Source organism: Leptopilina boulardi, unplaced genomic scaffold (assembly GCF_019393585.1).
Source record: "Leptopilina boulardi isolate dan_hultmark-lab unplaced genomic scaffold, ZJU_Lbou_2.1 LbouV2_229, whole genome shotgun sequence".
Lineage (NCBI taxonomy): Eukaryota > Metazoa > Arthropoda > Insecta > Hymenoptera > Figitidae > Leptopilina > Leptopilina boulardi.
In genome coordinates this window covers 1,134,827-1,160,626 of record NW_026137784.1, presented here as the reverse complement: position 1 = coordinate 1,160,626, position 25,800 = coordinate 1,134,827, and the positions used below count along the sequence as shown (strand labels likewise).

Sequence of the window (25,800 nt, the reverse complement as noted above, 5' to 3'; positions counted from 1 at the left end):
GAAAATCCCTTTAGTCGAAATTAATTCATTACTCGTTGTATATTTTATTATAAACGTAGGTTTTTTCTTCTTCTATATTAAAAATTTCGAAAAAAATTTTTAATTACGAAAAAAAATTTTTATTTTGAAAATCGAGTTTAATTTTACAATAAAAAAAAAAAAGAAATCGAATATATTGTTTCTTGAACTTGAGTAGGCGAAAAATTAATTATGAGAAAAGTTTGTTTGTTTTTATTTTGTTAAGCGATTTAGAAACTAGTTTGCTCGCTATAGTTTGTTTCGAAAACAATTTTAGTTTTAGTTTCAAAACTAAAATCAGTTCTTCTGGCACACACGATTCTGAGATTTGTTTCTAAACTAGCAGCTATTAGAGAGGACCATAAATATTCTCTAAAATGGAGATTTTTTTTTTCCTATCGATATGAAAAATAAAATTGATTTTTAAATATTAAAATTAATTTTTTTCTTCTTTTCATTCAACACGAGTCAATTTAGTTTTCTCATCATATGCCTGCGAAGGATAAATCAGAAAAAAAAAGAATACTGAGAGGTAAAGTTGATAATTTTATTTCTCCTTACCCTCAAGTTCAAGATATGAGAAGAAAATTTGCATTTCTATATAGAGAAGGGAGGGAAAAAAAAAATTCTCTTAGAAGTTGGTCCACTCAAGGCGAGCTTGACAATAATTGATCAATAAATAGAATCTAAACAAAAAAAAATTACAAACTAATCGTTAAGATCAATATGTTGTAATTAATACTCAACTAATGACTCTTATTTTCTTTGGAATTCAAGCGTAATGACGTCAAAATTAAATTGCCAATTACAGAAAGTTGTATTTAGTTCAAGGTGTAAAATTCTCCGAAAATTGAAAACAAATTTCTTTTGTTTTCAAAATTTTTTCAAATTTAATTTAAAAAAAAAAAATCAAATATTTTCCCTAAAGTCACATATTTTTTTATTTGTTTCTGAAAAATATTCTTCCCCTGTGTGTTTCTTGTGAGTTGTTCGTTATTGAAAATGAGATTTTTCACATTGGGAATTGGCTGTATTTCAATTTCTTCAATTTTTTTTTTACTGTTTTGATATTTGAGAATAGAATTAAAAAAAAATGAAATTTTTTAAAATAGAAAAATTTAATGAGGCGAAAAAAAGAAATTTTCCCCTTCACTAAATGTATATCAGAAAAAAAAATCGGAACTGGTATCACTTAAATTTCAAAGCCAACCTTTTCTTTATAACCACTTATTTTCCACATTTTTTTTTTTTTTTCTTTGGTAAATTCCGTCATGCAAAAAAATTGTGTGAATTTTTCTCGCGCAATCCTTTACAACCATTTCGCTATATATATATAAAAAGAAACTCGCGTGACGAGCTTTGATCTTCAAAGAAGATCAAATCTTATGAAAATTAGAAATATTTTTGTAAAAATATATTTTCTTTCTGGGGAGGAGAGAAAAAATCGTCGTATTTTTTTTTTTTTAATTTAAATAAAATAATTTCCTTATTCAATTATTGAGTAGAGAAAATTATTGTGAACAGGATTGGGTGTATATGTGAGTGTCGATACATAAATAGGGACTTGATCGTAGGAGCCTTACACAGCATCCGTGACTTTCAACGTGAATGGATCATTCTGTGAATTAATTTTCTTCATTTTTGATAATATATAATTTTTGTTTCGACAAATTCAGTTTTTTATAATGATAAAAAGGAATTTTATTTTATAATTAAAAATTTTTATATAAAAAAATTTTTTTATAAAATGGACCAACAGTGAAAAATGTTGTTCTGGAACAGACAGAGAGATTGTCTGTCTGACCAGAAAGTATTCGATTGAAATTCAGTTTTTTTTTTTTTTTACTTTCTCACTTAAAAGAAGATAAATCGCCAATCGAATAATCGACTTCTTTCAACTTTGTGTCTCTCAGTGTGTGTGTGTGTTAAAACAAAGTTAAATTAAACTATAGACATCGCACGTGCAAAGAAAAATCTCTTTGGATAACTTGAAATAATGTCCCCAACTTTTTAAATCAAATCGAAATATTGGAGTTTAAAAAAAAAAGTGCAATTAAAATTAAAAACTTTCTTTTTATATTTAAATAAAAAAAAAAAATAAATTTTTTTCACGAAAATGTTCAATTTTAATAAAAAACTGTGTCTCTTGTTAGTTTTGTGGTGTGCAACCAATTGTTTTTCAGATGAGATAAAAAATTCGACATTAATTAATTCTCATAAAATTTCAGTTCAAGAAGAATGTAAGGAGTCTGAATTTAAATGTAGCAATGGCAGATGTATTCCTGGAAATTGGCACTGCGATGGAGAAAAAGACTGTCCTGATGGATCTGACGAAAATCCGCTCGTTTGCAGTAAGTTTCTCTTCTATTCTTTTCTTTTTTTTTTTACTTACATTTTTCATTTTAAAAAAAAATCCAGTAAAAAAATATATATTTCCCAATTTTGGAAATGTTTCGAAAAAACGAAATTTTACATATTGTGAATTGATTTTTTTTTTACTAAAATTATAGTTAATCGAATATAGTCGAACTTCGATAAAACAGAATTAATAAAAATTCGAATTTATTGAGGTTCGACTGTATTTTTCAGATATTTTTTTTTTTTTATAAATTAGAAATAATTATCATAGAGTAATAATTATATTAATAATTTATTATTATATTAATAAATCATAAATATTTTTCAGTGCTTTTAATAACTAGCAATTTTGATGTAATAAAAAGGAGAATTAAAACAATATAGAGGGAGAGAGAGAGAGAGGGAGAATTCAAACTCTTGAACAAATCGAATTATAAAAGTAAACAATATTTTTCTGTGGTTACAACAATCGATTTTAAATTGACTCTCTTCGAAAACGAACTGAGCAATTTGCATGAAATGTCCGGTTGCAAAGGTCTAGTGGCAAAAGTCAATTTAAAAGCGTGAATGACAATTTTCGATGGTTGAAATTATTTTTTGTTCTAAGTTTATTTTTTTTTTTTCATTTCCTTTTTGTTTCGTATTAAAATTCGTATAACTAAATAAATTTTTCCTTTTTTTTTCGTCAATTCGTCGCATACTTCTTTTTCTCAATGTAAATGAATTCTTCTCTTCCTTTAAGAGCTTTCCATAAATTATACAGAAAAAAGATTCTGAAGAATCGATTCGTTTCAATTGATACAATTTTCTCCATTTGGCAGAGTTTCAAGTAGAAAAAGTAGATTAAAATTTTTTTTTAAATTGTTAAATTTTCGAATTTATCTACTTTTTTTCGTGAATAATTGTTAAAATTAATTTTTTTTTAATGAGAAAAAAAATAAAATTTATAACTGAAAAATAAATTTTATATTCGCTTTGCGAAAAAAAAAAAGTTTATTTTAAACGAGAGAATTTGCAAATTTTTCTTTACTTTAGCGTCGAATTGAAATTGCTTTTCGTGTAAAAGCACAAAATTATGTTTCTTTTTTTTTAAATAGTTTTCTCAAAATATTATCTTTTATTTTATAAAGTAAGTTTTATAAATATATTAATACTATTCGTATTTCGTAATTAGAAAAGATTTTAAAAATCTCATTTTTACGATAACAATTTTTTTTTGGAAAAATAAATTTTCTATTTGGAAATATTTTTTACTATTCAGGAAAAAGAATTTTCTTTTTATCTCTTTTTATTAAAGAAATATAGAAGAGATGTGATTTTATTTCATGGGATAACGATATAGAGACTTTTAAGGAGATTTTGAAACGACGATTGAGAGTATTTCTAGAACATGTTCTTTTTCTCTCTCTCTCTCTCTCTCTCTCTCTCTCTCTACTTTGCGGGAGATCAGTACAAATGACCTCTGTACATTCTATTGAGTTGTTATTGAAAAGTGAAAAAGGGAATGACACTTTTTCCTCCATTGGAAAATAGAACTTTTTCAGCTAAATTGAAATTCCATGGAAATTCAAGTCGAGCATTTTTTTTTTTTGGGTAAATGAAATTTGTTTAATATTTAACATCAAAATTGCTAGTTATTTATTAATTTAGATAATATAATTTTATTTTACTTTGTAGTAATTTTTTTTATAAAAAAAAATTTTCAAATATTTAAAAAGAATATCATATTTAAATTGTTATTTAGAAAATTTTTTTTCTAGTTTTAATTTTTAGTTATATTTATGTTCAATGTATTTAATTCCTTTTTTTTTTAATGAATTCCATGTGATGAGGAGAAATGTTGTGTGAGTGTTTCGTTTTTTTTTTTTTATTTGTTAATATTAATATTAATCAAAGGATCACGAGCTTGTGGTGAAATGGAGTTCCAGTGCTCGCCAGGGCAATGTATTTCTATTTCCTGGGTTTGCGATGGACAGTACGATTGCATCAACGGGTTGGATGAGAAAAACTGTCCAAGTAAGTTTATATAATTTTTTTTTTTTTCTTTTTTTTTTTTTTGATCAGGTGCATCTGCATTGGACTGCTCGTGCAAAAGCCGTAAAGGAATCGCAAGTACCAGGTCCGCAAACACGGGGATGAGAGGGGGTTGTAGAAAAAGAGAGGAAATTGCGGATGAACGTTATATAGCATGAATAAAATAAAAATACTCTTTCAGCGGACCTCGACGTCTCAGAATTCATAAATTGCATGCTTTGCTCTTGGAAAAATATTTCCATTTTAAAAAGCTATTCAACGAATTTTCCACTGTGGAAAACTTTAAATTATTGTAAATTCCATTATTTCGCTAAAATCACTTCTTTCTCGTTTGTTTCCGTCTGATTTGATTTATATAATTTTTTTTTTTTTTTTTATCAAGATTCTTGATTTTTTTAAAGAAATTTATTTTTTATTATTTTTTAATATAGAAATAATAAATTAAAAATAAAGTATGATTACAATATAATTTCGAAAATTTATATTTTACAAGCCTTTAGGGGATTTAAAGTTTTTCGTTTTAATTTTTTCTTTTGAAAAAAAAAAAAAAATTCAAGTCAATTGTAAATGTCGAGATCTAAATTAAAAATTGATATGCTTTTTACAAATTCAATGTTTAATGTTTTTAAGCTTTTTTAAAATGTTTATTATACACTACACATTAAGGATATATATATTTATAAATATTATATATTTGTTTTTATTCTATTGGCTGTTGCATGATTTTTTGCTCGCTGTTATTCATAATTCTCTCTACACAAACAATTTTCTTTTTTATATACTTATTTCAATTTTTTTTTTTAATTTAACTTCAAAGAGAAAAAAATATAATTTTTTTTTAAATTTGTATAAATATTAATATTGTTAACAATACAAATTTTTTTTTCCAAACATTATAAAAATTTAAATCAAATAATCGGTTTTGAAAAAAATTCTTTTGAATTAAAATAATAAGAAATATATGGAAAAAGTGAATTAAAGTCACGTGATAATAAATAAAATTTGAAATTTGCAATTTATGGGACTGATACGTCGAAAATAAAATCGAATCACCATTGGGATGAAATTCACATTCTTCTCCTCATCATCATCATCATCATTATAATCGATTACCATTCTCATTTGACACTATATATAGGATTCATGCGACGAATTGTTAACATTTATAGGAGTTAAGAATTGCACGTCGGATCAATTCACATGTCGATCGGGAAATGGGGAATGTGTGGCATTGACGTGGATGTGCGATGATACTCCTGACTGCTCCGATGGCTCGGATGAAGCTGATTGCAGTAAGGGCTTTTGCATGAATCCATTGCATGCTCAAAATCAATTCACAATCAGTTCTTAATTCGATCACTCCCATCAACGTCCATTTCCATTTAAATTCAATTTTTTTTTTTTTTTAATTCATTATTATTTCATTTTTTTTTCTTTTTTCCATTAAAAGAAACCTCTTGATTTTTTTTTTTTTAGGGACAAGAATGACAAATTTTTTTTAGACGGAAATAAAATTTACTTTTGAATAACGAAATTATTAATTTGAATTTTGATTTAAATATATAAATAATATTTTTTCTATAATTACCGATTATTTGAATTAAATAAATTTTTTTCAGTGGCACAATTTATAAAAGAAAACTAAAAAAATAAATATTCAAAAAAAATTTGTTGAAAGAAATGGTTTTAAAAGGAAATAATAATAATATATATATATATATATATAAAGAAATGAAAGGTAATAGAGAGTGAAAACATAAAAGAATATTATATTATATACAGAAATGAAGAAAATATAATAGAATAAAAAGAAGTAGATAGCAAAAATAAAATTTTTTTTTTTTAAGCAAAAATAAAAATTTTTTTTTTAAGAAAAAATTTAAAGTAAAGGTATTGAAAGGAATAAGAAAGTTTTACAATAATGAAAAGGAATTGAATTATAATAACTAAATAAATATTAATTAAAATTGTAATAGTTAATTTTAGGTTAATACCAAAAAAATTATAAAATACTTTTTAATTAAATAATAATAAATTGTATTTATAATGAATTTTATTTATAAGAATTAATGAAAATTCCAATTTAAAATTAAAAATTTTTTTCTTTCTTTATTATTTATTTATATATTACAGTTATTATTTTACAAAAAAGCATGATCAGCTTGTATGAAATCAGTTTTTTCTCTTTTTATTCAAAAATTATTTATTTACATATTTTATAATTTTTTTAAAACGAAAAATTATTTTTAAAAAATTATTAAATTATTATTATAATTAATAATTAATAACTTAATTTTTTTGGATTTAGTTACATTCAATTTTGGTTTAAAATATTTTAAATTCAAAAAAGCAAATTTTTCTTTTGAATATATATTGATTTTCAATATGTCAATAAAATTATAATACAATTAAATTCACTCGCTAATGGAGCTCGAATACGACATTATGCTGTGTAATAACTATTTAATATTGATGATCATTTACATCACAAGCTTTCACTGTGCTTCAATACTGTATTTAATAAATAATAAACTTCTCTTTTTTTTTTATTTATATGTATTTCATTTGTTTATTGAAAAATATTTTTCGTTAACATTATAGCTTTGTACAATTTTTTTTTACAGGAAAAAAAAATTTTTTATTTGCTTTTTTGTGAACTTATTATTGACACTATTGTTTGCATTTATTTTAATTGTATTTGCTTTACATGTTTATTTTTCACGTTTGATATGTAGTATACAATAAAAAAATAAATAGAGTTTTTTTATTAATTTTTTTTTTTTATAATTAAAATTTAAATTAAAAATCGAAGAGATAATTTAAATAAAATTTTAATAAATTATTTATTTCTACGTAAATGAATTATTTTGGTTTTTTTTAATAATATAGAAGAAAAAATGGGAAATATATTTATTTTGTTAATTTTTTTTAGATGAAACATGCCGAACTGACGAATTTACATGTGCCAATAAACATTGTATTCATAAACGTTGGGTTTGCGACAAGGACGATGATTGTGGTGATGGAAGTGATGAAAAAGATTGCGGTCCAGTTACTTGTAATGATGGCACAGATTTTACATGTTCACCAACACATTGCATCTCATCGAAATGGCGTTGCGATGGAGATTTCGATTGTCCAGATCATTCAGATGAAATTGGCTGCAAAGATCCACCGCATGGAAAAAATAGTCATTGCGCTGAACACGAATTTGATTGTGGCGATAGGATAACTTGCATTCATCAAAGTTGGGTTTGCGATGGCGATAAAGATTGTTCAAATGGCGCTGATGAATCATTGGAAAGATGTCACAACATCTCTTGTAGAGCCGATCAATTTCAATGCGGTGATCGATCTTGCATATCAGGTTAGATTTTTTTCTTTTTAATTTGAAAAGAAAATTTTAATTTCTAATTAATTGTTTCGTTAAATTTTATTTTTTTTTCATATTAAATATTGACTTATTTTTCTTTTTTGGCGAAACATTGGTCATAAAATATATTTAGCTGCATCGTCAATAAATGTGCAAATGTATCTAGAATTGGTGTAGAGAAGATTTTGAAATAGGTCAGTAATTTCATCTCGTCAGTATGAATAAATTTGTTGTGAACAATGCTAGCTGTATATATATATATATATATATACGTTTCAAACATTAAAAAAGTTTTGATGTTTCAAAAGTTCATCTTGTCGGAAATAAAATTTAAGTTCCTCACCAGTAAAGCTGTGGAATTGTATTATCGATTTCTTTCGCTAATTATATGAAATATTTTACTTTGTTTCAAGTTTAAATTAGACAAATCAGCAAAGTATTTTATTTATTTATTTTGTATAAAATAAATAAATTATTCCCTTATAAATTCGAATTAATATTCTCTGGGATTTCTATTGTTTTTTTATTTTTTAATTAAAATTTTCCAATTATGAGAAATCAGGAAATTATGATCTTATTGATGCTTTGATAAACGTTCCTTTTTTTTTTTTTTAGCAAAACAATCCTTAAAGTATTCCACAAAGTTGGATAAAGAACTTGTCACGACCCACTTTTTTTTGAAGCAAAGAAAATCTGTAAATAAAATATTAGAATGATCGTTTATTTAAATCTTTTCGATAAATTTTTTAATTCAATTGTCACGAATTAAATTTATTATTCTATTCTATAATAAAAATTCACGTGAGCTTTTATATTGAACAAAAAGACAAATTTATTATTTTACATCTCAGTCATAAATTTTAATCGTCTTGAAAGATAGATAGGGGGGGGGAATATTCGATACTCAAGTACGTCGATTCAGCAATTTACTGATTCAAGTAGATTTTAAAGAACCCTCGAAACTGAGCTGACTAAATGCACCGATCTACATTTCAAAGTGTTTCCGAGTCTCTTTGAGTAAAAAGAGATATTTGTCTTCAAAGGTGATAAGTGAACGAGATTAAAAATTTATAAAAAAAAAGGATTAAATTTTTTACACATTGAATCAGAAAACTGAAAAAAATTCTATATTTGCAAAATAGAATTTTTTTTATTATTTACCTTTTTTGTTCTATTGGTATTTTTTTTAATTATTCATTTCTTATAACTTAATTTTATTCAAATTTTAAATTATATTTACTTCCCTTTTGTATTTTAATGAAAAAAAAATTGTAATTATACTAAAAGGTACTTATTTGTTAATAAAATTTTTCTTTTTCATTATGTTTTTAGGTCATCTTTATTGTGATGGAAAAACAGATTGCGCCGATGGAAGTGATGAAAAAAATTGTACATCAAATATAAAAGCATGTGATCCAACAACTGAATTTGAATGCAGTCAGGGCTCATGTATACCATTGAAAAATGTTTGTGACAAAAAGCCTGATTGCATTGGTTGGGAGGACGAAAGTAACGAACTTTGTGGAATCAATGAATGCTTAACAAATAACGGTGGCTGTTCTCAAATCTGTATTGATCTTCCCATTGGTTACAGATGTGATTGTAATCCAGGATATAAACTCGTTGACAATCGAACTTGCGATGGTAATTATAATATTTTTTTTTTTTTTCAACAAAATTGAAGAACAATTTTTAAATTTCAAAATTATTAAAAAATTATTTGTTTTAGATATTGACGAGTGTCAAGAACCAGGAACATGTTCACAATATTGTTTCAATGAAAAAGGCACATTTAAATGTAGTTGTGCAGCTGGTTATTTACGTGATCCGAGAAATTTGACACGTTGTAAAGCAGCTGAGGGTCATGCGAGTTTACTTTTTGCAAGACGACACGATATTAGAAAAGTTGCACTCGATCGTCAGGAAATGACGTCAATTGTTAACGATACAAAAATGGCAACTGCACTTGATTTTGTCTTTCGTACGGGAATGATATTTTGGAGTGATGTGAGCGAGAAGAAAATATACAAGTAGGTTTTGTGGAAAAAAATTTGTAATTCAAATTTTGGAATTAAAAATTTTTTTTTCAGAGCACCAATTGACGAGGGCAACGAAAGAACAGCAGTGATTGATCAGGATATGACAACGTCCGATGGCCTTGCAGTTGATTGGATTTACAATCATTTATATTGGACAGACGCCGAGAAAAATACAATTGAATTGGCAAATTTTGAGGGTAATATGAGAAAAACTTTAATAACAGATCAAGTACAAGAACCGAGGGCAATTGCCCTTAATCCAATAGAGGGTTGGATGTTTTGGACCGATTGGGGTATTGAAGCGCGAATTGAACGCGCTGGAATGGATGGTTCACATAGATCAGTAATTGTTGGTACAGAAATAAAATGGCCAAATGGCTTAACATTGGATTTAATTGGAAAAAAAGTCTATTGGGTTGATGCAAAATTAAATATAATTGCATCGTGTAATTATGATGGTTCAGGACGTAGAACAATTTTATATTCACCCGATTCATTGCGACATCCATTTAGTATTACAACATTTGAGGATTATGTTTATTGGACAGATTGGGATAAAGAGACAATATTTAAAGCAAATAAATTCACTGGCAAAGATGTTGAGGCAATAACATCATTGAGATCACAACAACATCCAATGGTGGTACATGTTTATCATCCCTATCGTCAACCTGATGGAATTAATCAATGTCAAGCGGTTAATGGACATTGTAGTCATTTGTGTTTGCCTGCGCCGAAAATTAATTCACGTTCGCCATTACTTAGTTGCGCTTGTCCTGATGGTCTACGATTATTGCCCGATGGACTCATGTGCGTTGAAAACGGTAAGATATTTTTCATTATTTATTGTAGGAATATTTGGTTGTGCATGAATTTTTAAAATGGTCAGTATTATTTTTTTTAAAAGGGTTCAATTTTTGAAAATTTAGATTAAAAAAATTTTGTTTTGTAATTTAATTCAAAATTGAATTTTAATTTTTTAAACGATAAAAATAATTTTACTTTTTGCATCAGCCGCTTATCGATTTATATATATTTTCCTTTTTTTTTTTTTTTGTTAATATTCATTATTATTTGCATCGATGTTGCATGAAAAAAATGGGATATTCCAGTAACAACGACAGTTGCGCCTACGACAAAAGAGGTGATTAAGCCATTCAAGAAGCTTGTGCCTCTCAATATTTCCACAAGTTCTAGTAAGTAATCATTGGATTTTTTTTTTAACTTTTGCTCTAAAAATTTCAAATTTTCCCCCTCATGGTTTTAACATACATAAGGTGCATGAAAAAAGGAAAAACATGATTTGCATGAGATTTGAATAATTTTTCTCAATATTTTTTAATGCATCTTTAAAATGGTTTTCATATTTTTTTATCCTCCACCTAAAAAAAAAGAACTAACATTTTAAATCAATATTATTAAAATTTTTGAAACTGTTTTTTTAATTTTGATAATATTCAAGGCATTTTTAACAATTAAAATTTTTTGAGAATTTGTCTAATTAATACTTACAATTAGTACAAAATGTAGTTGTTTAAAAAAATGTTAGGCAAATAATAATAAGAAAAATATGTAAATAAATGAATTTTCTTTAGATCCAGTTAATCCGGAACCAGATGAAAGTAGTAATTCAACAAATGAACCGTCAGATCGTGGTTTAGTCGCTGGAATTGTGATTGGAATTGTTTCATTAGGACTTTTGTTACTTGCACTTGTGGCAGTTTTATGCTACAGGCATTATTTACATCGTAATGTCACAAGTATGAATTTCGATAATCCAGTTTATAGAAAAACAACGGAGGATCAATTTAGTCTTGAGAAAAATAGGTTTCCACTTCCAAATGCAAGTGTTGGCGAAGAGGTAAATAGAAATTAAATTTTCATATATTAATTATAAACTAGGTCACAAAACATTATTATACTAACAACATTAAATAGTAAAATTATTGTGTTTCATGTTATAAAAATTATTTTAATTATGTAAATTCTGTTAAATAGAAATTTAATTTGAAAATTAATTTTATGAACAGGCCCAGGAGCCATTGACGAGTCCTGGAACAAACGATTACGTTTAAGATTTAAATGGTCTTCAAAAACAAAAACAAAAGAAAAGAAAAAATGGGGCTCAGCAGGCTGAGAAGATTTTTAACCCCGTGCAATAAAAAAAAATGATCGCGTCCAAAAAAAGATCTAAGAGAGAAAAAACAAAAAAGAGAGAAACTTTCGAGCGATTACTCCTAAGTCTGCCGGAATGCGCGCCTGCCTGCCAACTCAGCTGTGATTATGTTTATTTTTTATACTACTACGTCCTTTCCTTTTAAATGAACTTGTGCATGTCATCCTTATGAGTTTTAAACTATACACAATCGCGTTAAAGATTTTGTTTTCTTCTTGCACAAAAGGAGGAGGAGCCTCTTTTGGCTATAACAATTTTAGATGCCTTATGTGGCTGATCAATTCTAATTTGACATTCGATTTAATGAAAAGACACTTTTCTTAAATTGTAAATACACTTTTCTAGAGAGATGAGGAAAAAAAAAAAAAAAAAAATTTTACTTCCGTGATAAGTTGAAAAAAAAAAAAAACTCTGTATATATTTACACGTTCGTGAACGTTATTTAATTTAAATTATTGTTATATTTGTACATAAAACAGTATTCGTTAAAAGATCTGCGATTTTTTTTTTTTTTTTTTTTTTTTAATTGGAAATTGTAAATTTTACAATTGTAATCGTCTAAACACTCAAATCCGATATTTTAATTATTCTTTTTCGTTGTGAAGAAACGAATTCTTAATTTATGGTCCCAAAGAATTTTTAATTTTTATTAATAATCAAAATAAGGGATTTTAATTTTTAACGATAAATGACATTAATTTATAAGATTTTTATTTTATCTGTTAAAATTATTTTGCTATACTATTAAATTTAGTATTTAAGTTATTTTGATTTTTTTTTCTTTTTTCAATTACTCTATGGAAAAAATTAATTTCCATATTTTTTTTTTTTTTGTAAATTTCGACTAGTCAAAATTACCAAATTTAACACTTAGAGTGCAAAATTAATTAAGAAAAGTATTAATTAGTTTAAAAATTAAAAAAAGAAAAATTTGTCAATTTAAAAGAAAAAAAAAATTCCTGTCCTATCGGTTTTGAGTGATAAATGATTTTTTTTTTTAATTAAAAAAGGCGTGTTTCTCCTTTTGTGCTTTGTACACGAAGCGGCACGAGCAGCGCTCCTAGCACGTCCAAACTTTTAAAATTAAGAAATTTAAAAAAAAAAATGAAAAAAATTATTTAAAAAAAGCTGCTCGTGCTTTCTCATGGTAGATTTTATTAAATGCCATAAAGAGCTCATACTTAATAGGAGAATTTTGTTAATTATTGTAATAATAATAAATAATATTAATAATAATATTAATAATAATAATAATAATAATAATAATGTAACAGGTGACAAATTAATTAGATGTAATTAAGAGCAGCTCAATGACACTAAGTGTGACTGTGCGTCTGTTGAGGGGGAAAAAAAAAATCTACATGAAATTTTGTTTATGTCGTAAAAAAAAAAAAAAACTGTTTCCGACTTTACTCAACATATTATACTTTCTTCGGGTAATGTTTCAAAAGAATGCTTCTAAAATAGCGAATCAAATTCGAAAACTTGAAACGTCCAGTGATTTAATGTTTCAATCACTAACTTTTTGAAAAAAAAAATTATTTCGCAATTTGTCGCATTCTTTTATAGAATTAAGCGGCACTCATGAAGAACAAATTTTTTTCTTTTCAATAAAAATAAAGCAAGACCAAATTCGTACGCTGGTGCCATAATTTTTCCCCCCCAAAAAAAAAAAGGATCTGCTTTAAAGAATCGAGTCTTGCTTTTAATTTTAAAATCGTCTTCCGACAGTTAAAATTAAAATTTTTATTTTAAACAAAAAAAAATTTAAATAAATGCACTTTTAAAATACCATTTATTAATATATAATCTATAATTGAAAATGTTTTAAAAAAAATAATTTTTAAAATTAATTAAATTAATAATAATTAATTAAATTTTTTTTTTCAATTTAAATAGATATTAAAATATTACATTTTTGTTTGAAAATAAAATTCATAACTGTTAAATTAATAAACAATGTCTCACGAATTATGAATGTAAATATTTTTATTGTTTATAAATTTGTTAAAGATTTTAATTTTTTTTTTTGTTCAATCATTTACAAATTTGTTCTTCGCTAATTAAAAAAGAGTGTATTAGATCTGCGGTTATAAAAAAAAAAAATTATTATTTAAGCATAGAGGCTCTCCCGTTTATTTTAATTGAAAAAAAAGTAGAGAGTGTGGTGAATGATAGTCACAAGATTGTTGCGCGCGAATCGTAAAGGGATTGAAACCTTAACGTAGCCAATTTATCCGCCAAAATTGTGTCAAACATAATTTCTATAATGCAACATTACCATTAAAAAAAAAAAAGAAAAAAACACAAACACATATACACACAAACGTATATATAAATATATATTATAATAAAAATAATTGTATAAATAAAGAAATGAAAAATATTATCCAGTTATTATTTTTCACAAAATTAGTTTCTTTTTATTCATTTGAAAATTCATTTGATAAATTTATTATTATTATTATTATTTTAATTAAGATGGAAGCAGTTCGTCGTCAATTTATTTTTATTCGTTATTATCTAACTTTTTCTTTTGAAATTATTATTTTAATTTTTTTTTTTTTTGTATTTTCATTTTTAAATTTATCAGGATTTTTAAATAAAAAAGTAAATTATTTACAAACAAAAAAATTCGAAGTAAAAATTATATGTGAGCATGTCATTTTTGAATAAATAGAAGCCAAAAAAATGTAATTCGAAGACAAGTATTAAAAGACTAAATTTAATTCTAAAAAAAGAAAAAGAAAATCGAGTTTTTAAATACCAAGTTTATAGAAATCGTTATAACAAAGAAAACTTTGTCTTGATCTCTTTAAAAAAAACGAAGAAATATTTTTTTTTTTAAATTTCAAATAGAAATTATTTAGACAATTTTTTACTCACTTTCCTTGATTTTTACATGAGTTTACCCTTGAGAATTTCATAAACCATTTTATTTCTAAAATAGGGCATATCCTGTTGTGTAAATGTAATATTTCTTTTTGCGCAAATAAATTCAGCGAACATACATGAAAATACACCACAATCACTACCGTTCATTTGTTGTGGAATGTCTTTGACACTATCAAGTTTCCAATCACTTGTATCGTATGATTTTTTCTTTTTATCAAGACTTTCATCCTCTAAATATTTACGTAATGCAACAAGACATTTGGGATTTGCACTTCCCATACTGTCAAAATATTTAATTGTTTTGTCCCTAAAATCAATAATTGACATACACCAATGAATACCAAGATGAATTGGCACAACAACAATATCCTTAGCGAAAATATCAACTTTTCTTGTCCATCTTTTTAATGATGAATGACCGCTTGATAATAATTTTGGATAAAAAAATGTATTCATTGCATGTACATTGGGAAATTTTTCATTTTTCTCACCACGTTCAATAAGTAAATTCATATAAAAATTAATCACTTCATCATTTAACCAATTTAAACCTGATAATGTTTGTATATCTTTACGTGTTATTCTTAAACCAAAACCTTCGGCAAGAATATCATTTGATGAACGTGATGAAAGTGCATTTTGAACATCGCGTAACATAACATCAGTGAGTATTGGTAATGGTTCATCATCGGGTATTTCACGATCATCAATAACTTCTTTACATAATTTTAATGTACGCGCCAATTGTTCCTCAAGTGATAATTCACGTGTCATACGATTTGCGTCCGATAAAAGATTTGCACGACGTTTTAATTCTTCAGCTTCACGTAATTGTTGTTTTATTCTTTCATCATGACGTTTTGCAATTTGTGGCACTAAATCTTTTTTTAACACCAATTTTGATGCTAATGCATCGCGCAATGTATTTGTTTGTAACACTTTCAGGGGCATTTCATTTTCTGTGAATGAAAAAAAAAAAAAATTATTATTAATTATTAATTAATTATTAAAAAAGCAAAATTTTGTTGGAATAAACTCACCTGGATTTTTATTTTTACCAATTGTGAAAATTGGCTTAACTGGTTCTTCTTTTTCAATTTGAATTCTCGATATTGTTTGTTTGAAATTATTTCTACTACCAGAATAATTTCTACCTCTATCACAACGCCATGGTGTATAAATTTGCCTCTTTTGTTGAATTGGAATGGATTTTTGTGATGTTTGTGACTCATCACTTTTATCGAGTTCAATTACTTCAATAGAAGAAATATGATTTTTTTCATCTTCACCACGCAATATATCCCTTCGTTGAGGAACAAAATTCTGCAACAGCTCACCATACTGTCGTTTCTCCTGTAGACGATGTGTTCTAACCAATGTTGAATTATGTGGATCAGATGAAGATGAAGATGATGAAGGTTGTTCCCTACCACGACTGCAACCCATTTCAGAATTACTATTATTATTATTTAAATAATGATACGATTGTTGATTACGATAAGAATTTGCTTTTGTTGCTGGTAGCGAACGACGTTTATTTCTTCGATTATTCATTTGGCTTGATGATGATGATGATTTTATTAATGGACTTGAATGAAATTCAGCAATAATTTCCATATCATCATTATCATCGATATTCTCATTATTTTCATTGTGTTGAACATTTAAAAATAATTCATTGCCAAATAATGTATCACCATAACGAAATCGTTTATTGCCAATTATTTCTGGTTCATATGTTAATGCATCATTTGCCGTACGTTTTCTTTCGTTACGATCAGCCCAGGTAAAAATATTACGAATAAAATCAAATACGTTGTTTACCATGTTCATCGTGACCACCTAATGTGATCATATGTTCAATTTTACACTTTTTAAATTCACAAATTCCATTCAATTATATACGGATGACCTAAAAGAAGACAAAAAATTAGATTCTTAAACATTTTTTTTTTTCCACTAATTAAATTTAATATTCAAAACATACATTATTAATCACCACGTATTTGCGATGATAAAATGAGTGTCAAAAATAGTCGCCACTCAAAAAAATTTCCACTTTTATCCTAAACCTAGAATATAAAAAACAAAACTTAATTTTTGTTACACAAAATTGCAATTAAATACTAATTAACACGTTCTTTTACTCTATTTTTGTTAATTATTGGAAAATTATGACAAAAAATTTTTTCTCTAAATTTTCTTTTCAAAACAGGTCATTAAATAAGCATTTTTCACATCAATAAGCTATAACCTAAGTTTAAGGTTAGCAAACAAAACAAATACGAAAAATGTAAACTTAATCTCGTGAAAACTAGAATATTCATAAACTGATATAAATGAAATTAAAATAGATGTAAAAAAAAAGGAAATAACTTACATTTTTATCAACGCTAGATGCAATTGGGAAACACCCGCCTTATTAATAACCGTTGTTCCTATTCTTTTTTTTTTCGTTACATTCAAAATATTTATATCTCAATTGGGAAATAAGGTGTACAAAATAACGTAATGAAATAAAATGTAACAAATTTTTAATCAAATTTCTTAATTTATTGATTTTAATTGAATTTTGATTAACTTCGCAATTGTTCGGCAAACACTGAAATTTGAGGTTATGTTCAATTCTCTAATGCACACGCGCAAGTCACGTGACTGGAAGAAAATGTCCGCCAAATTTCAAAAAAAAAAAAAGAATAATAATTTGAAGATAAATTAATTCAAAAACACAATTTTATCATCAAAGGACTATAATTGCACGCTTTAACAGTCTTTGTATGTATACAATCATTAAATATTAAAAAAAATTCTCACACTAATAAAATAAAAAAATGACACGATTTATTTTAATTTTCCTTTTTTTTTAGATCGAAAGCAAAAACACTATTCGATCTAAATAAAATATATTTCAGAAATTAAATCGCGATTGACAAAATTTTTTTATTGATTTGTTTGAGAATACTTTAAAAAAATCATTTCATGGAAAATAATGATACAAAAGTATCATCTAATTACAATTAAACATTTATAATTTTCCTATATGACTTTTCTCTCTATTTTGCATATATAAATTAAAAAATTATTTAAATTACTTTTTTAGTTAATTATTTACAAATATATTATAGTTTTTCCTTTTGGCAATTTTGCATTCTTTTTAATTTTTTTAATGCACATTTTGCCGCTGTACATTTTGCAATACGATAATTTCGTCCAATTCCTTTAAATGAACCTTTACCAAAAACATCAACAATTACACGAACACGTCGACCATCTGCCAATTTTTCTGGTTTACCAAATTTCGCCGTTTCTGGCTCCAATTCCAAAAGTTCACGAATCGGTGATTTAGGAACATTTGTACTAAATTGCTCTGTGAAAAAAAAAGTGAAAGATAATTTAAATTTTAATTTCGAAATTTTTCTTCTATTCGTAATGAATTAAAATTAATCTTTTTTTTTTTTACCAATTTCAGATTTCATTATTTTATAATAAACACTCCAAACAGCATCCAGGGACATTCCGCTGTCTAAATAAATTGCACCTGCTAGAGATTCAAAAACATCTCCCAATGCCTTTGGTACTTCAACATCTTCTGCTTCTTCACATTCTTCCTCTCCAATTAAATAATACTGAAATTATTAACAAATTTTAATAAATTTATTTAATTAATTAAAATAAATGAAAAATTTAATTTTAATTAAATATTATTTTTTTTTTAAAAGCAAAAAATTAAAAACCTCTTCGCTAATGGAATGTCCATTTTCTTCTTGAATTCTGACAAATCTATCAATAACAACACTCAATCCCGGTGATAAATGACGAAAATATTTTTGAAAACCACATCTTACTGCCAATGATGCGAAAATTGTGTTATTTACAAGAGCTGATCTTAAATCAGTTAATGCTCCAGGTGAATGTTGCCTTGAATCTTCATACAAATGCCTTGTGATTAAATAATCTAAAACAAAATACAATTTACAAAAACATTTAATTTATAAAATTATTCGAGTTTTTCTAATTAAAAATATTTTTTTTTACCTAAAACAGCATCGCCGAGAAATTCTAATCGCTGATAACAATCGGTTAATCTATTTGGTTGATAAGAAGCATGTGTAAATGCTTGTAGCAAATAACTTCTATCATTGAATTTATAACCAATTTTTTCCTCCAAAAAATCATAACCATCGAGCATTTGTTCCAATTCATGTTCAGGATTTGGCACATATTTTAATAATGGATTTTGTGGTTCCTCCAATTTACCATAACGAATCTGCGCAAAAAAAAATATTTCTTTAGAAATAAAAAATAATTATCTACATTTAATTATTTAGTATAATTTAATTTTTTTGAACGGTTCAAAGAAATTAATTAAAATTTTTGAAAATTATAAAATTTGCTTCTTTTACAATATTAAATTGAAAGAAAAAAAAAAGAAAAAAAAGGGAAAGTAAAGGAAAAAAAAATTATTATAAAAAAAAAAATTCTACCTGCTTCCAAACAATTTGACCGTGTTCATTTGTTTCTTGAACGTATGGTGAGCTACCAGCCGGTCTTTCATTTGGCTCATTATCTTGAACAATGTAAAATTTCTCCGTGGGCAAAACATGTATTCCCAACCAAGCCATAAATAAAAGAGCACCCCTTGGTCCACAGGCAATTAAATAAGCACCAATTAATGCCTCAACACAATCAGCAATACTTTTATCCGGTATACTATGTTGTGTTATTAAATTATAAGGTATAAAACAACGTAAATTATTATCAACATCATTTATTGATTCACTATCATTACGATCCAATTCAATTTTCATTATTTCTAATTTATGCTCAGTTTCACGTACCAATTGATTTATTTCCATTGGATTAACAGCTTGCAATTGTGGCATATCGGCTTGATTCCATAATGTTGACGGTACACCCGATTCAATTAATGCCTGTTCCAATTCTTTAGGCACATAATAACATGGTGGTAACCAATTGTCATGTGGTTCAAATTTTGTTGCTATCATACTTTCGCCCAACATTTTTTGCCGACCAAGACGATAGAGATTTAAATTACTCACTTGTTTTGAACGTAAATGACTTAATTTACCCTCATGAATATTATCATATGTACAATATAAATATGTTGTTATTGCATATTTAAGAAATGAATCGCCAATTGTTTCAAGACGCTCCAAATTAATACCATCATTTGCATTTGACATTGTTAAAGCTTGTAATATTAAACTTGGACTTGGTCCCGAATTGCCTTCCAATATTGGTTGATAATCAAAACTAAATAAACTTTTACCTTGTTTAATTTTTATTTGTTTGTTGAAATTTGTTTTTAACAATTCATTATTATCAATAAATTTACCACATTTTAAATGTTCTTTAAATTTTTTTGCAATTTTTTCCATATAATCATTATTATAATTATCATTATTTAATTTTAAATTCATTGAATAATTTTGCAAATTTTTACGTGTTATTAAAATTTCCTCATCATATGAAATAAATGATCCATTATTAAATATTTGTTCACGACGTATTTTAGCAAATTCAAAATGTGCATTTTTATGTTTCTCCAAATCAAAATCATTATCAGAATCACTTTCATAAATCCATGAATTTTCATTGGAATTTTTTTCACTTTCAAGAAGTTCGAGAATTTTTTTATTTATTTCACGTTTTGTTATTTGTTTTTCATCTTCAACAGCTTCGGCAATATTTTCACCCATATAGGCAATTTTTAATCCTCTACCTTCATCATCACTATCATCACTTGAATCACCAAAACCATCGCTATAAGTCTCATCTGAATCATAAGCATCGTCTGATTCATAAGTTGGTGAACCATAACGAACGTCATTCCAATTGAAATTTTCCTCAAGTGCAGTGACATCAAGGGGAAATGCTTCTTTTGAATTAAAATCCATTGATAATATTGCCATATCATTTGACCATGTACCAATTTCCAATTCATTTTCATTACATGAATCTTTTTCATCTTGGGGAATTTCTTTTAATTTTTTTATTGTTTTTATTGTTTCTATTTTAACTGGTTTTAATAGTGTATTATTTCCAATGGAATTTAATTGATTTTTCATTTTTGCCTCATTTGTTTTATTTAATTCTTTTGATTTATTTAAAACATCCGCGAGACTCCAACCAAAATCCAATGGTTCCCATTTGAAATCTAAAAAAAAAAATAAAAATTAATTATTTCCAAACAATTAAAAAGAGAGAGGCAAATTTTTCCTTACCTGTGTTTAAATATTCTTGACCTAAATTAATCATTTGTGCTACTTGACATCGAATTTGATTAGCTAATAGAAGAGCATTTATTCGATAAAGAATGCAAGGTAAACAGACAGCTTGCCGCCAAAGTGATGCTGGAAAAGGATGAATTGCACATAATTCAGGAACGAGTATTTGCTTTTGCTCTAAATTCTCCCGTTTTGCCTTTTTTGTCTCCTCGCTACTCGTTGGTAGAGCAACACCTTTTCGATTCACATACCTAATAAAATTAATTTAAAAAAATTTATTCGAGACTATTTATTACAACAAACTTGGTTCTTTTTTTGTTGTATTGAAAACAAAAATTACCTGGGAGTTAAAAAATTGAGTCTAGCGGAAGTGTGATCAACGTCTAATAAAGGTTGCTTCAAATTTTGTATTTGAATGTCATATTTTTTTAAATAATATTCCTCAAATGTATTATAATCGGCGCCGGGAAATGATGATTTTGGACTTAAATTCGGACAAATTTCGGCTACATAAAAATACTGCAAAAAAAAAAGAATTTTAATAATTTTTTATTGTAAAATAAATAATTTTTTTAAAAACTTATTTTCCATTTATATACCTGTGGCTGATCTTTATTTCTATACCATGGCATTATTACTGCGTCATGATATTTTGTTGCGTCAAATTTAAAATCTTTTCTTTCCTCCTCGGGCATTTGACGTGGGACCATTTCTCGATTTTTATAAATACTATCGAGAAATTCCCAATCAACCATAACATCGCGATTTGACGAAACTAAAATGAAAATAATAAATTTTATCTTTAGATTAATTAAATTATTTTTAAACAAAAAAATTGAATACCTACTCTTTTTTACAGGAACAATAATATAAGAATTCTCTGATGCATTCAAATCAAAGAGCATTAAATACTTTTGGAGTCTTAATACATTTGTAAATGTATAATTAAGAAATGTTGCCATTCTATCGATTTGATTTTCATCTAAGATCACAGTTTGCTTGCTAAGCGTAAGTGTAACGTGCACTTCACCCGATCGTGTGTAAATTGGAAAAGGACAAAGCTGTAAAATTAATTAATTATTCAAAGATTATTTAAAAAAAAAAAAAAATTAATTGAGAATAATAATAAATAATTACTTTTGGTATTTCTTTAAGAGTCAAAATACCAAATCCAATATCGGCATCTTCAGGTGGATAAATTTTACGTCCTCTTGTATTTTGTTCTTCGGGCAAAGGACAACTTAGAACCATATTAATATGATATAAAAAAGCTGGTTTTCCAATCACAGGCCGACAGTCAGTCAATGCTTCAGCAGTCTACGAAAATAAATTATAAATACAAATTTAAAAAAATTGATATAAAATAATTTTGAGGAAAAATTTACCTTTTTGTAATAATATTGTCTACGTTTTGTCGTTCCAGGTCGAGCTTCCGAAAAATCGGCTCTACTTTCATCGGGTAATGCTGGAACTTCAGCATCTTCGGGTTTTGCTTTAAAATTCTCCTTGCCAATTGGTAAAAGATTGTCGTCAATTTCATTTCTTCTATGCAATTCAACGCATAATTGTAAAGCGGCCATTCTTCGTGCCATCGCTCTATTTGGCATTGGATACGACTAAAAAAAGAAGAATAAAATAAAAAAATATATAATAAAAAAAATAATTAATAATAGTTATTAATTATTTAAATAGAAAAATAATTACAGAAACAACGTATTTCACAGGCGAATTAATTGGCAAACGAAGGGAACAAATAAACATTTGTTTCTCATCGATTTCAACTATTTCTGTATTCCATTCAGGAGTCAATCGAGTGAATGTATCACTCGGTAATTTTGCACAATATCTGAAAATTTACAATGAATTATTAAAAAAAAAATAATTATTTTCTTTGAATAAAATGTTTTAAAATTTACCGATTTACTAAAGAAATAGCTGAATTAAAAGAGACTTTAGCTGAGTCTTCCTCATCAAGGGGTTTATAATGTGGAATGATATCTGTATATTTATCAGCCTCAAATTCTTCATTTTCAGTCGGTTCTTTATTTGAACATTTAAGTAATAAAATCTGCAAAATAATAATATAAATAAAAAAACTCAAAATTAATTATTTTTAAAAATTTGATATACCTTTTGAATATAATGATATTGAGCGAGTTGCCATACAGAATCTTTTGTTTCATCTCGTGACACTAGAAGAATATGTAAAGCGTCAACTGCTCTCGCTCTACTTTTACATTGTACATACGATTGATAATTCTTTGGAAAATCATATCTCATGACGAGATTACATTTTGGAATGTCAATTCCTTGAAAAAAAAAATTCAATATTTTATTAATAGAATATTAAAAAAAAAAAATTATAATCAATTTTGTTTTGGAAATTGGAAAAAAAATTTTCAAACCTTCTTCTAAAATTGAAGTAGCTATGAGTAAATTACATTCGTGAATTCGAAAACGTTTTAAAACTTCTTCTTGTTTTTTATGCTCCATCGCAACATCACGCGAATAACTAACATCCTCATTTGATTTTTCACTAGTGTAGAGTGGCGATAAAAATTTTAAATCCTCATCGTGTTTACTGATTTCCTGTTAAAAAATAATTTTGTTTTCAATTAAAATGCAATTCTATTTTTATGTAAATGATTTTTTTTTTTTTTTTAAAAACTAACATTTAACAAATAAAACAAAATTTTTGCAGTGAATCCCTTATTAACGAAAATAATTCCACAAAGCAAATCTGGATCTGTAATTCCACGCATATATCTTGAGGATTTTATTGGTTTTCTGTGACCATCTTCATTTGATCGCCAATTAATACCCGATTTTCGAAATGTTTCTCTATGATTTGAATTTGTTTCATTAGCTATATTTTTCTTTACATCTGCAATATGATAATTATTAATTATTATAAATTAAAATTAATTATTATTATTATATAAAATTACCATTAGTTTGCTTATCATCAGACTTTGTCTCTTTATTTTGAACGGGCGTATAAGTTTTCAAAACTTTCAGCAAACGATGTGCTTTTGGTGTTGAAAATTTATAAATTCTTTCCTTTTCACTGAATTGTTCAAAAACATAGTCACAATGTGCTCTGGAAAAATGAAAAAAAAAAAGAAATTTGTAATATTTATTAATATTAATTAATAATAAATAATAAAATAATTACCTTATTTTTATAAATAAAGATTCCACCATATTAAAAAGAAGATAATGCCTTTCGTAGGGTGTTTTAATTTTTAATTTTTCACTTAACATTATAAGTGCAAGTGCTGCACGATCTGCACACCATGGTCCAAGTGTTTTAAGAATATATAAAAAATCATTTATCATTTCGCATGGTTTCTCTGTGGGATTGGGAATTTTTTGTATATCCTCAAGAAATTCTTCCGTATAAATTTCCGTTGGATCATAACGATGATCATTTAAAAATGATAAAGCTTCATTGGCATAAATTTCTAAATTCTCATATAAATTACATTTGACACCTTCGTCATATTCTATAATAAGCTCCTTTGGTTTTGGACTATAACTAAAAAAAAAAAAATTGTAATTTAATAAAAAATAAAAAAAGAATTTTTTTTTTAAAAATACTAACCGAAGTATTGATATGATATCGCTTGCTGTTTCAATTTCACATTGAAAAAGAGCTTCAATTTTTTCTATTTCACGACCAATTCGGCCAGGAACAGTTGTCAAATTAAATAAAGGCACAGCAAGACCAATTATTCGGGGCACATCATTGCTGGATAAAAAATATTTCAATATATAATCGAGTTTATTTCTTTCCTCAGATTTATGGCACTGATCAACTACAACTAAATTTATTTCATTTGGCAGTATTTTCTTTTCTTCTATTAATTGTGCGCATGTTTCAAGCGTCGTTACTATTACCTATTATTAAAAAAAAAAAATATCTCTCATTATTTAATTAAAAAATAATAATTATTATTATTAATGAATGTAAAATACCTGAACATTAGAAAATTGTTCCTTAAAATCTGCCCTTACTCCAGAATCACATATTATTACTTTCAAGTCTGTTAATTGTCGAACGTAAGTTGCTTTTATTAAACATTTTTCTTTATCTCTTAATACATAAATTGATCGTTTTCCACCATCGGAAAATAATCTACAAAAATGTAATAAATTAATAATTTAATTATTGTCTTTAATTTTTTTTTACACTCACCTTCTAGTACTATTGGAAAGTTCTTGAATTAATTTGATAACAATAAAAGTTTGTTCTGAACTTTTTCCTAAACAAACAATTATATTCTTCTCCTTTCCCGTGTAGAGAAGTTCCACCTGTAATTATTTATTAATATTTAAAAAATGAATTTTTTTTCAAAATTTAAAAAAATAATTACTATGTTTATGTTAATTTAGTCGAAAAAAAAAATCTGAATTCATAAATTATTAACTATTTTTTCAATACCTGATACTCTCGAGGAGTAAATGATTTGGTGTAAACTTGATCATTTTGAAAAATTGCCATGGAAACTGTTGTCTTAATATGAATTCTTATATTAAATATTAAAAATTATATTTACACTAAAAATCACTGTGTTTGTTAAATCTGTCAAATGCATTTGTCATAATAAATGCATCTGTCAAATTTTTTCAAGTATTTTCTTTTTTTTTAGGTTAAGT

At 26.1% G+C, this 25,800-nt stretch overlaps 3 protein-coding genes across 10 annotated transcripts in view; 1 reads left to right on the top strand and 2 right to left on the bottom strand.

Annotated features, from left to right (window-relative positions):
- The window catches only part of LOC127280010 (low-density lipoprotein receptor-like), a 25,727-nt gene extending 11,343 nt beyond the window's left edge, over positions 1 to 14,384 (top strand). The window contains exons 3-12 of one of the 6 annotated variants that reach the window (XM_051302693.1): positions 2,247 to 2,369; positions 4,273 to 4,392; positions 5,580 to 5,702; positions 7,343 to 7,777; positions 9,116 to 9,427; positions 9,513 to 9,813; positions 9,874 to 10,646; positions 10,935 to 11,018; positions 11,418 to 11,683; positions 11,853 to 14,384. In XM_051302693.1, the coding sequence (XP_051158650.1) occupies positions 2,247 to 2,369; positions 4,273 to 4,392; positions 5,580 to 5,702; positions 7,343 to 7,777; positions 9,116 to 9,427; positions 9,513 to 9,813; positions 9,874 to 10,646; positions 10,935 to 11,018; positions 11,418 to 11,683; positions 11,853 to 11,897 (2,582 nt within the window). In that variant the 3' untranslated portion in view covers positions 11,898 to 14,384. The remainder of the gene's footprint in view (positions 1 to 2,246; positions 2,370 to 4,272; positions 4,393 to 5,579; positions 5,703 to 7,342; positions 7,778 to 9,115; positions 9,428 to 9,512; positions 9,814 to 9,873; positions 10,647 to 10,934; positions 11,019 to 11,417; positions 11,684 to 11,852) is intronic. The other 5 variants (XM_051302695.1, XM_051302694.1, XM_051302696.1 and 2 more) reach the window with 5 other exon arrangements.
- LOC127280015 (sentrin-specific protease 1-like) lies at positions 12,354 to 17,505 on the bottom strand. Its single transcript, XM_051302710.1, has 4 exons — positions 17,274 to 17,505; positions 16,881 to 16,965; positions 15,934 to 16,805; positions 12,354 to 15,852 (listed from the first exon to the last, which is right to left on the bottom strand). The coding sequence occupies exons 3-4, from the start codon at positions 16,724 to 16,726 to the stop codon at positions 14,897 to 14,899; spliced, it is 1,749 nt and encodes a 582-aa protein (XP_051158667.1). The 5' UTR covers positions 16,727 to 16,805; positions 16,881 to 16,965; positions 17,274 to 17,505; the 3' UTR covers positions 12,354 to 14,896.
- LOC127280009 (endoribonuclease Dcr-1) lies at positions 17,335 to 25,800 on the bottom strand. Of its 3 annotated transcripts, XM_051302692.1 has the most exons (22): positions 25,586 to 25,800; positions 25,340 to 25,455; positions 25,120 to 25,279; positions 24,746 to 25,041; positions 24,317 to 24,679; positions 24,090 to 24,241; positions 23,814 to 24,025; positions 23,547 to 23,730; positions 23,272 to 23,450; positions 23,058 to 23,209; positions 22,846 to 22,987; positions 22,527 to 22,757; positions 22,279 to 22,458; positions 21,989 to 22,202; positions 21,741 to 21,916; positions 21,482 to 21,660; positions 21,139 to 21,392; positions 19,378 to 21,071; positions 18,929 to 19,160; positions 18,628 to 18,848; positions 18,354 to 18,519; positions 17,335 to 18,260 (listed from the first exon to the last, which is right to left on the bottom strand). In XM_051302692.1, the coding sequence occupies exons 1-22, from the start codon at positions 25,643 to 25,645 to the stop codon at positions 18,013 to 18,015; spliced, it is 5,811 nt and encodes a 1,936-aa protein (XP_051158649.1). In that variant the 5' UTR covers positions 25,646 to 25,800; the 3' UTR covers positions 17,335 to 18,012. The 3 variants fall into 3 exon arrangements, with proteins under 3 accessions (XP_051158649.1, XP_051158648.1, XP_051158647.1); XM_051302691.1 differs by having other exon boundaries at positions 24,317 to 25,041; XM_051302690.1 differs by having other exon boundaries at positions 21,741 to 22,202.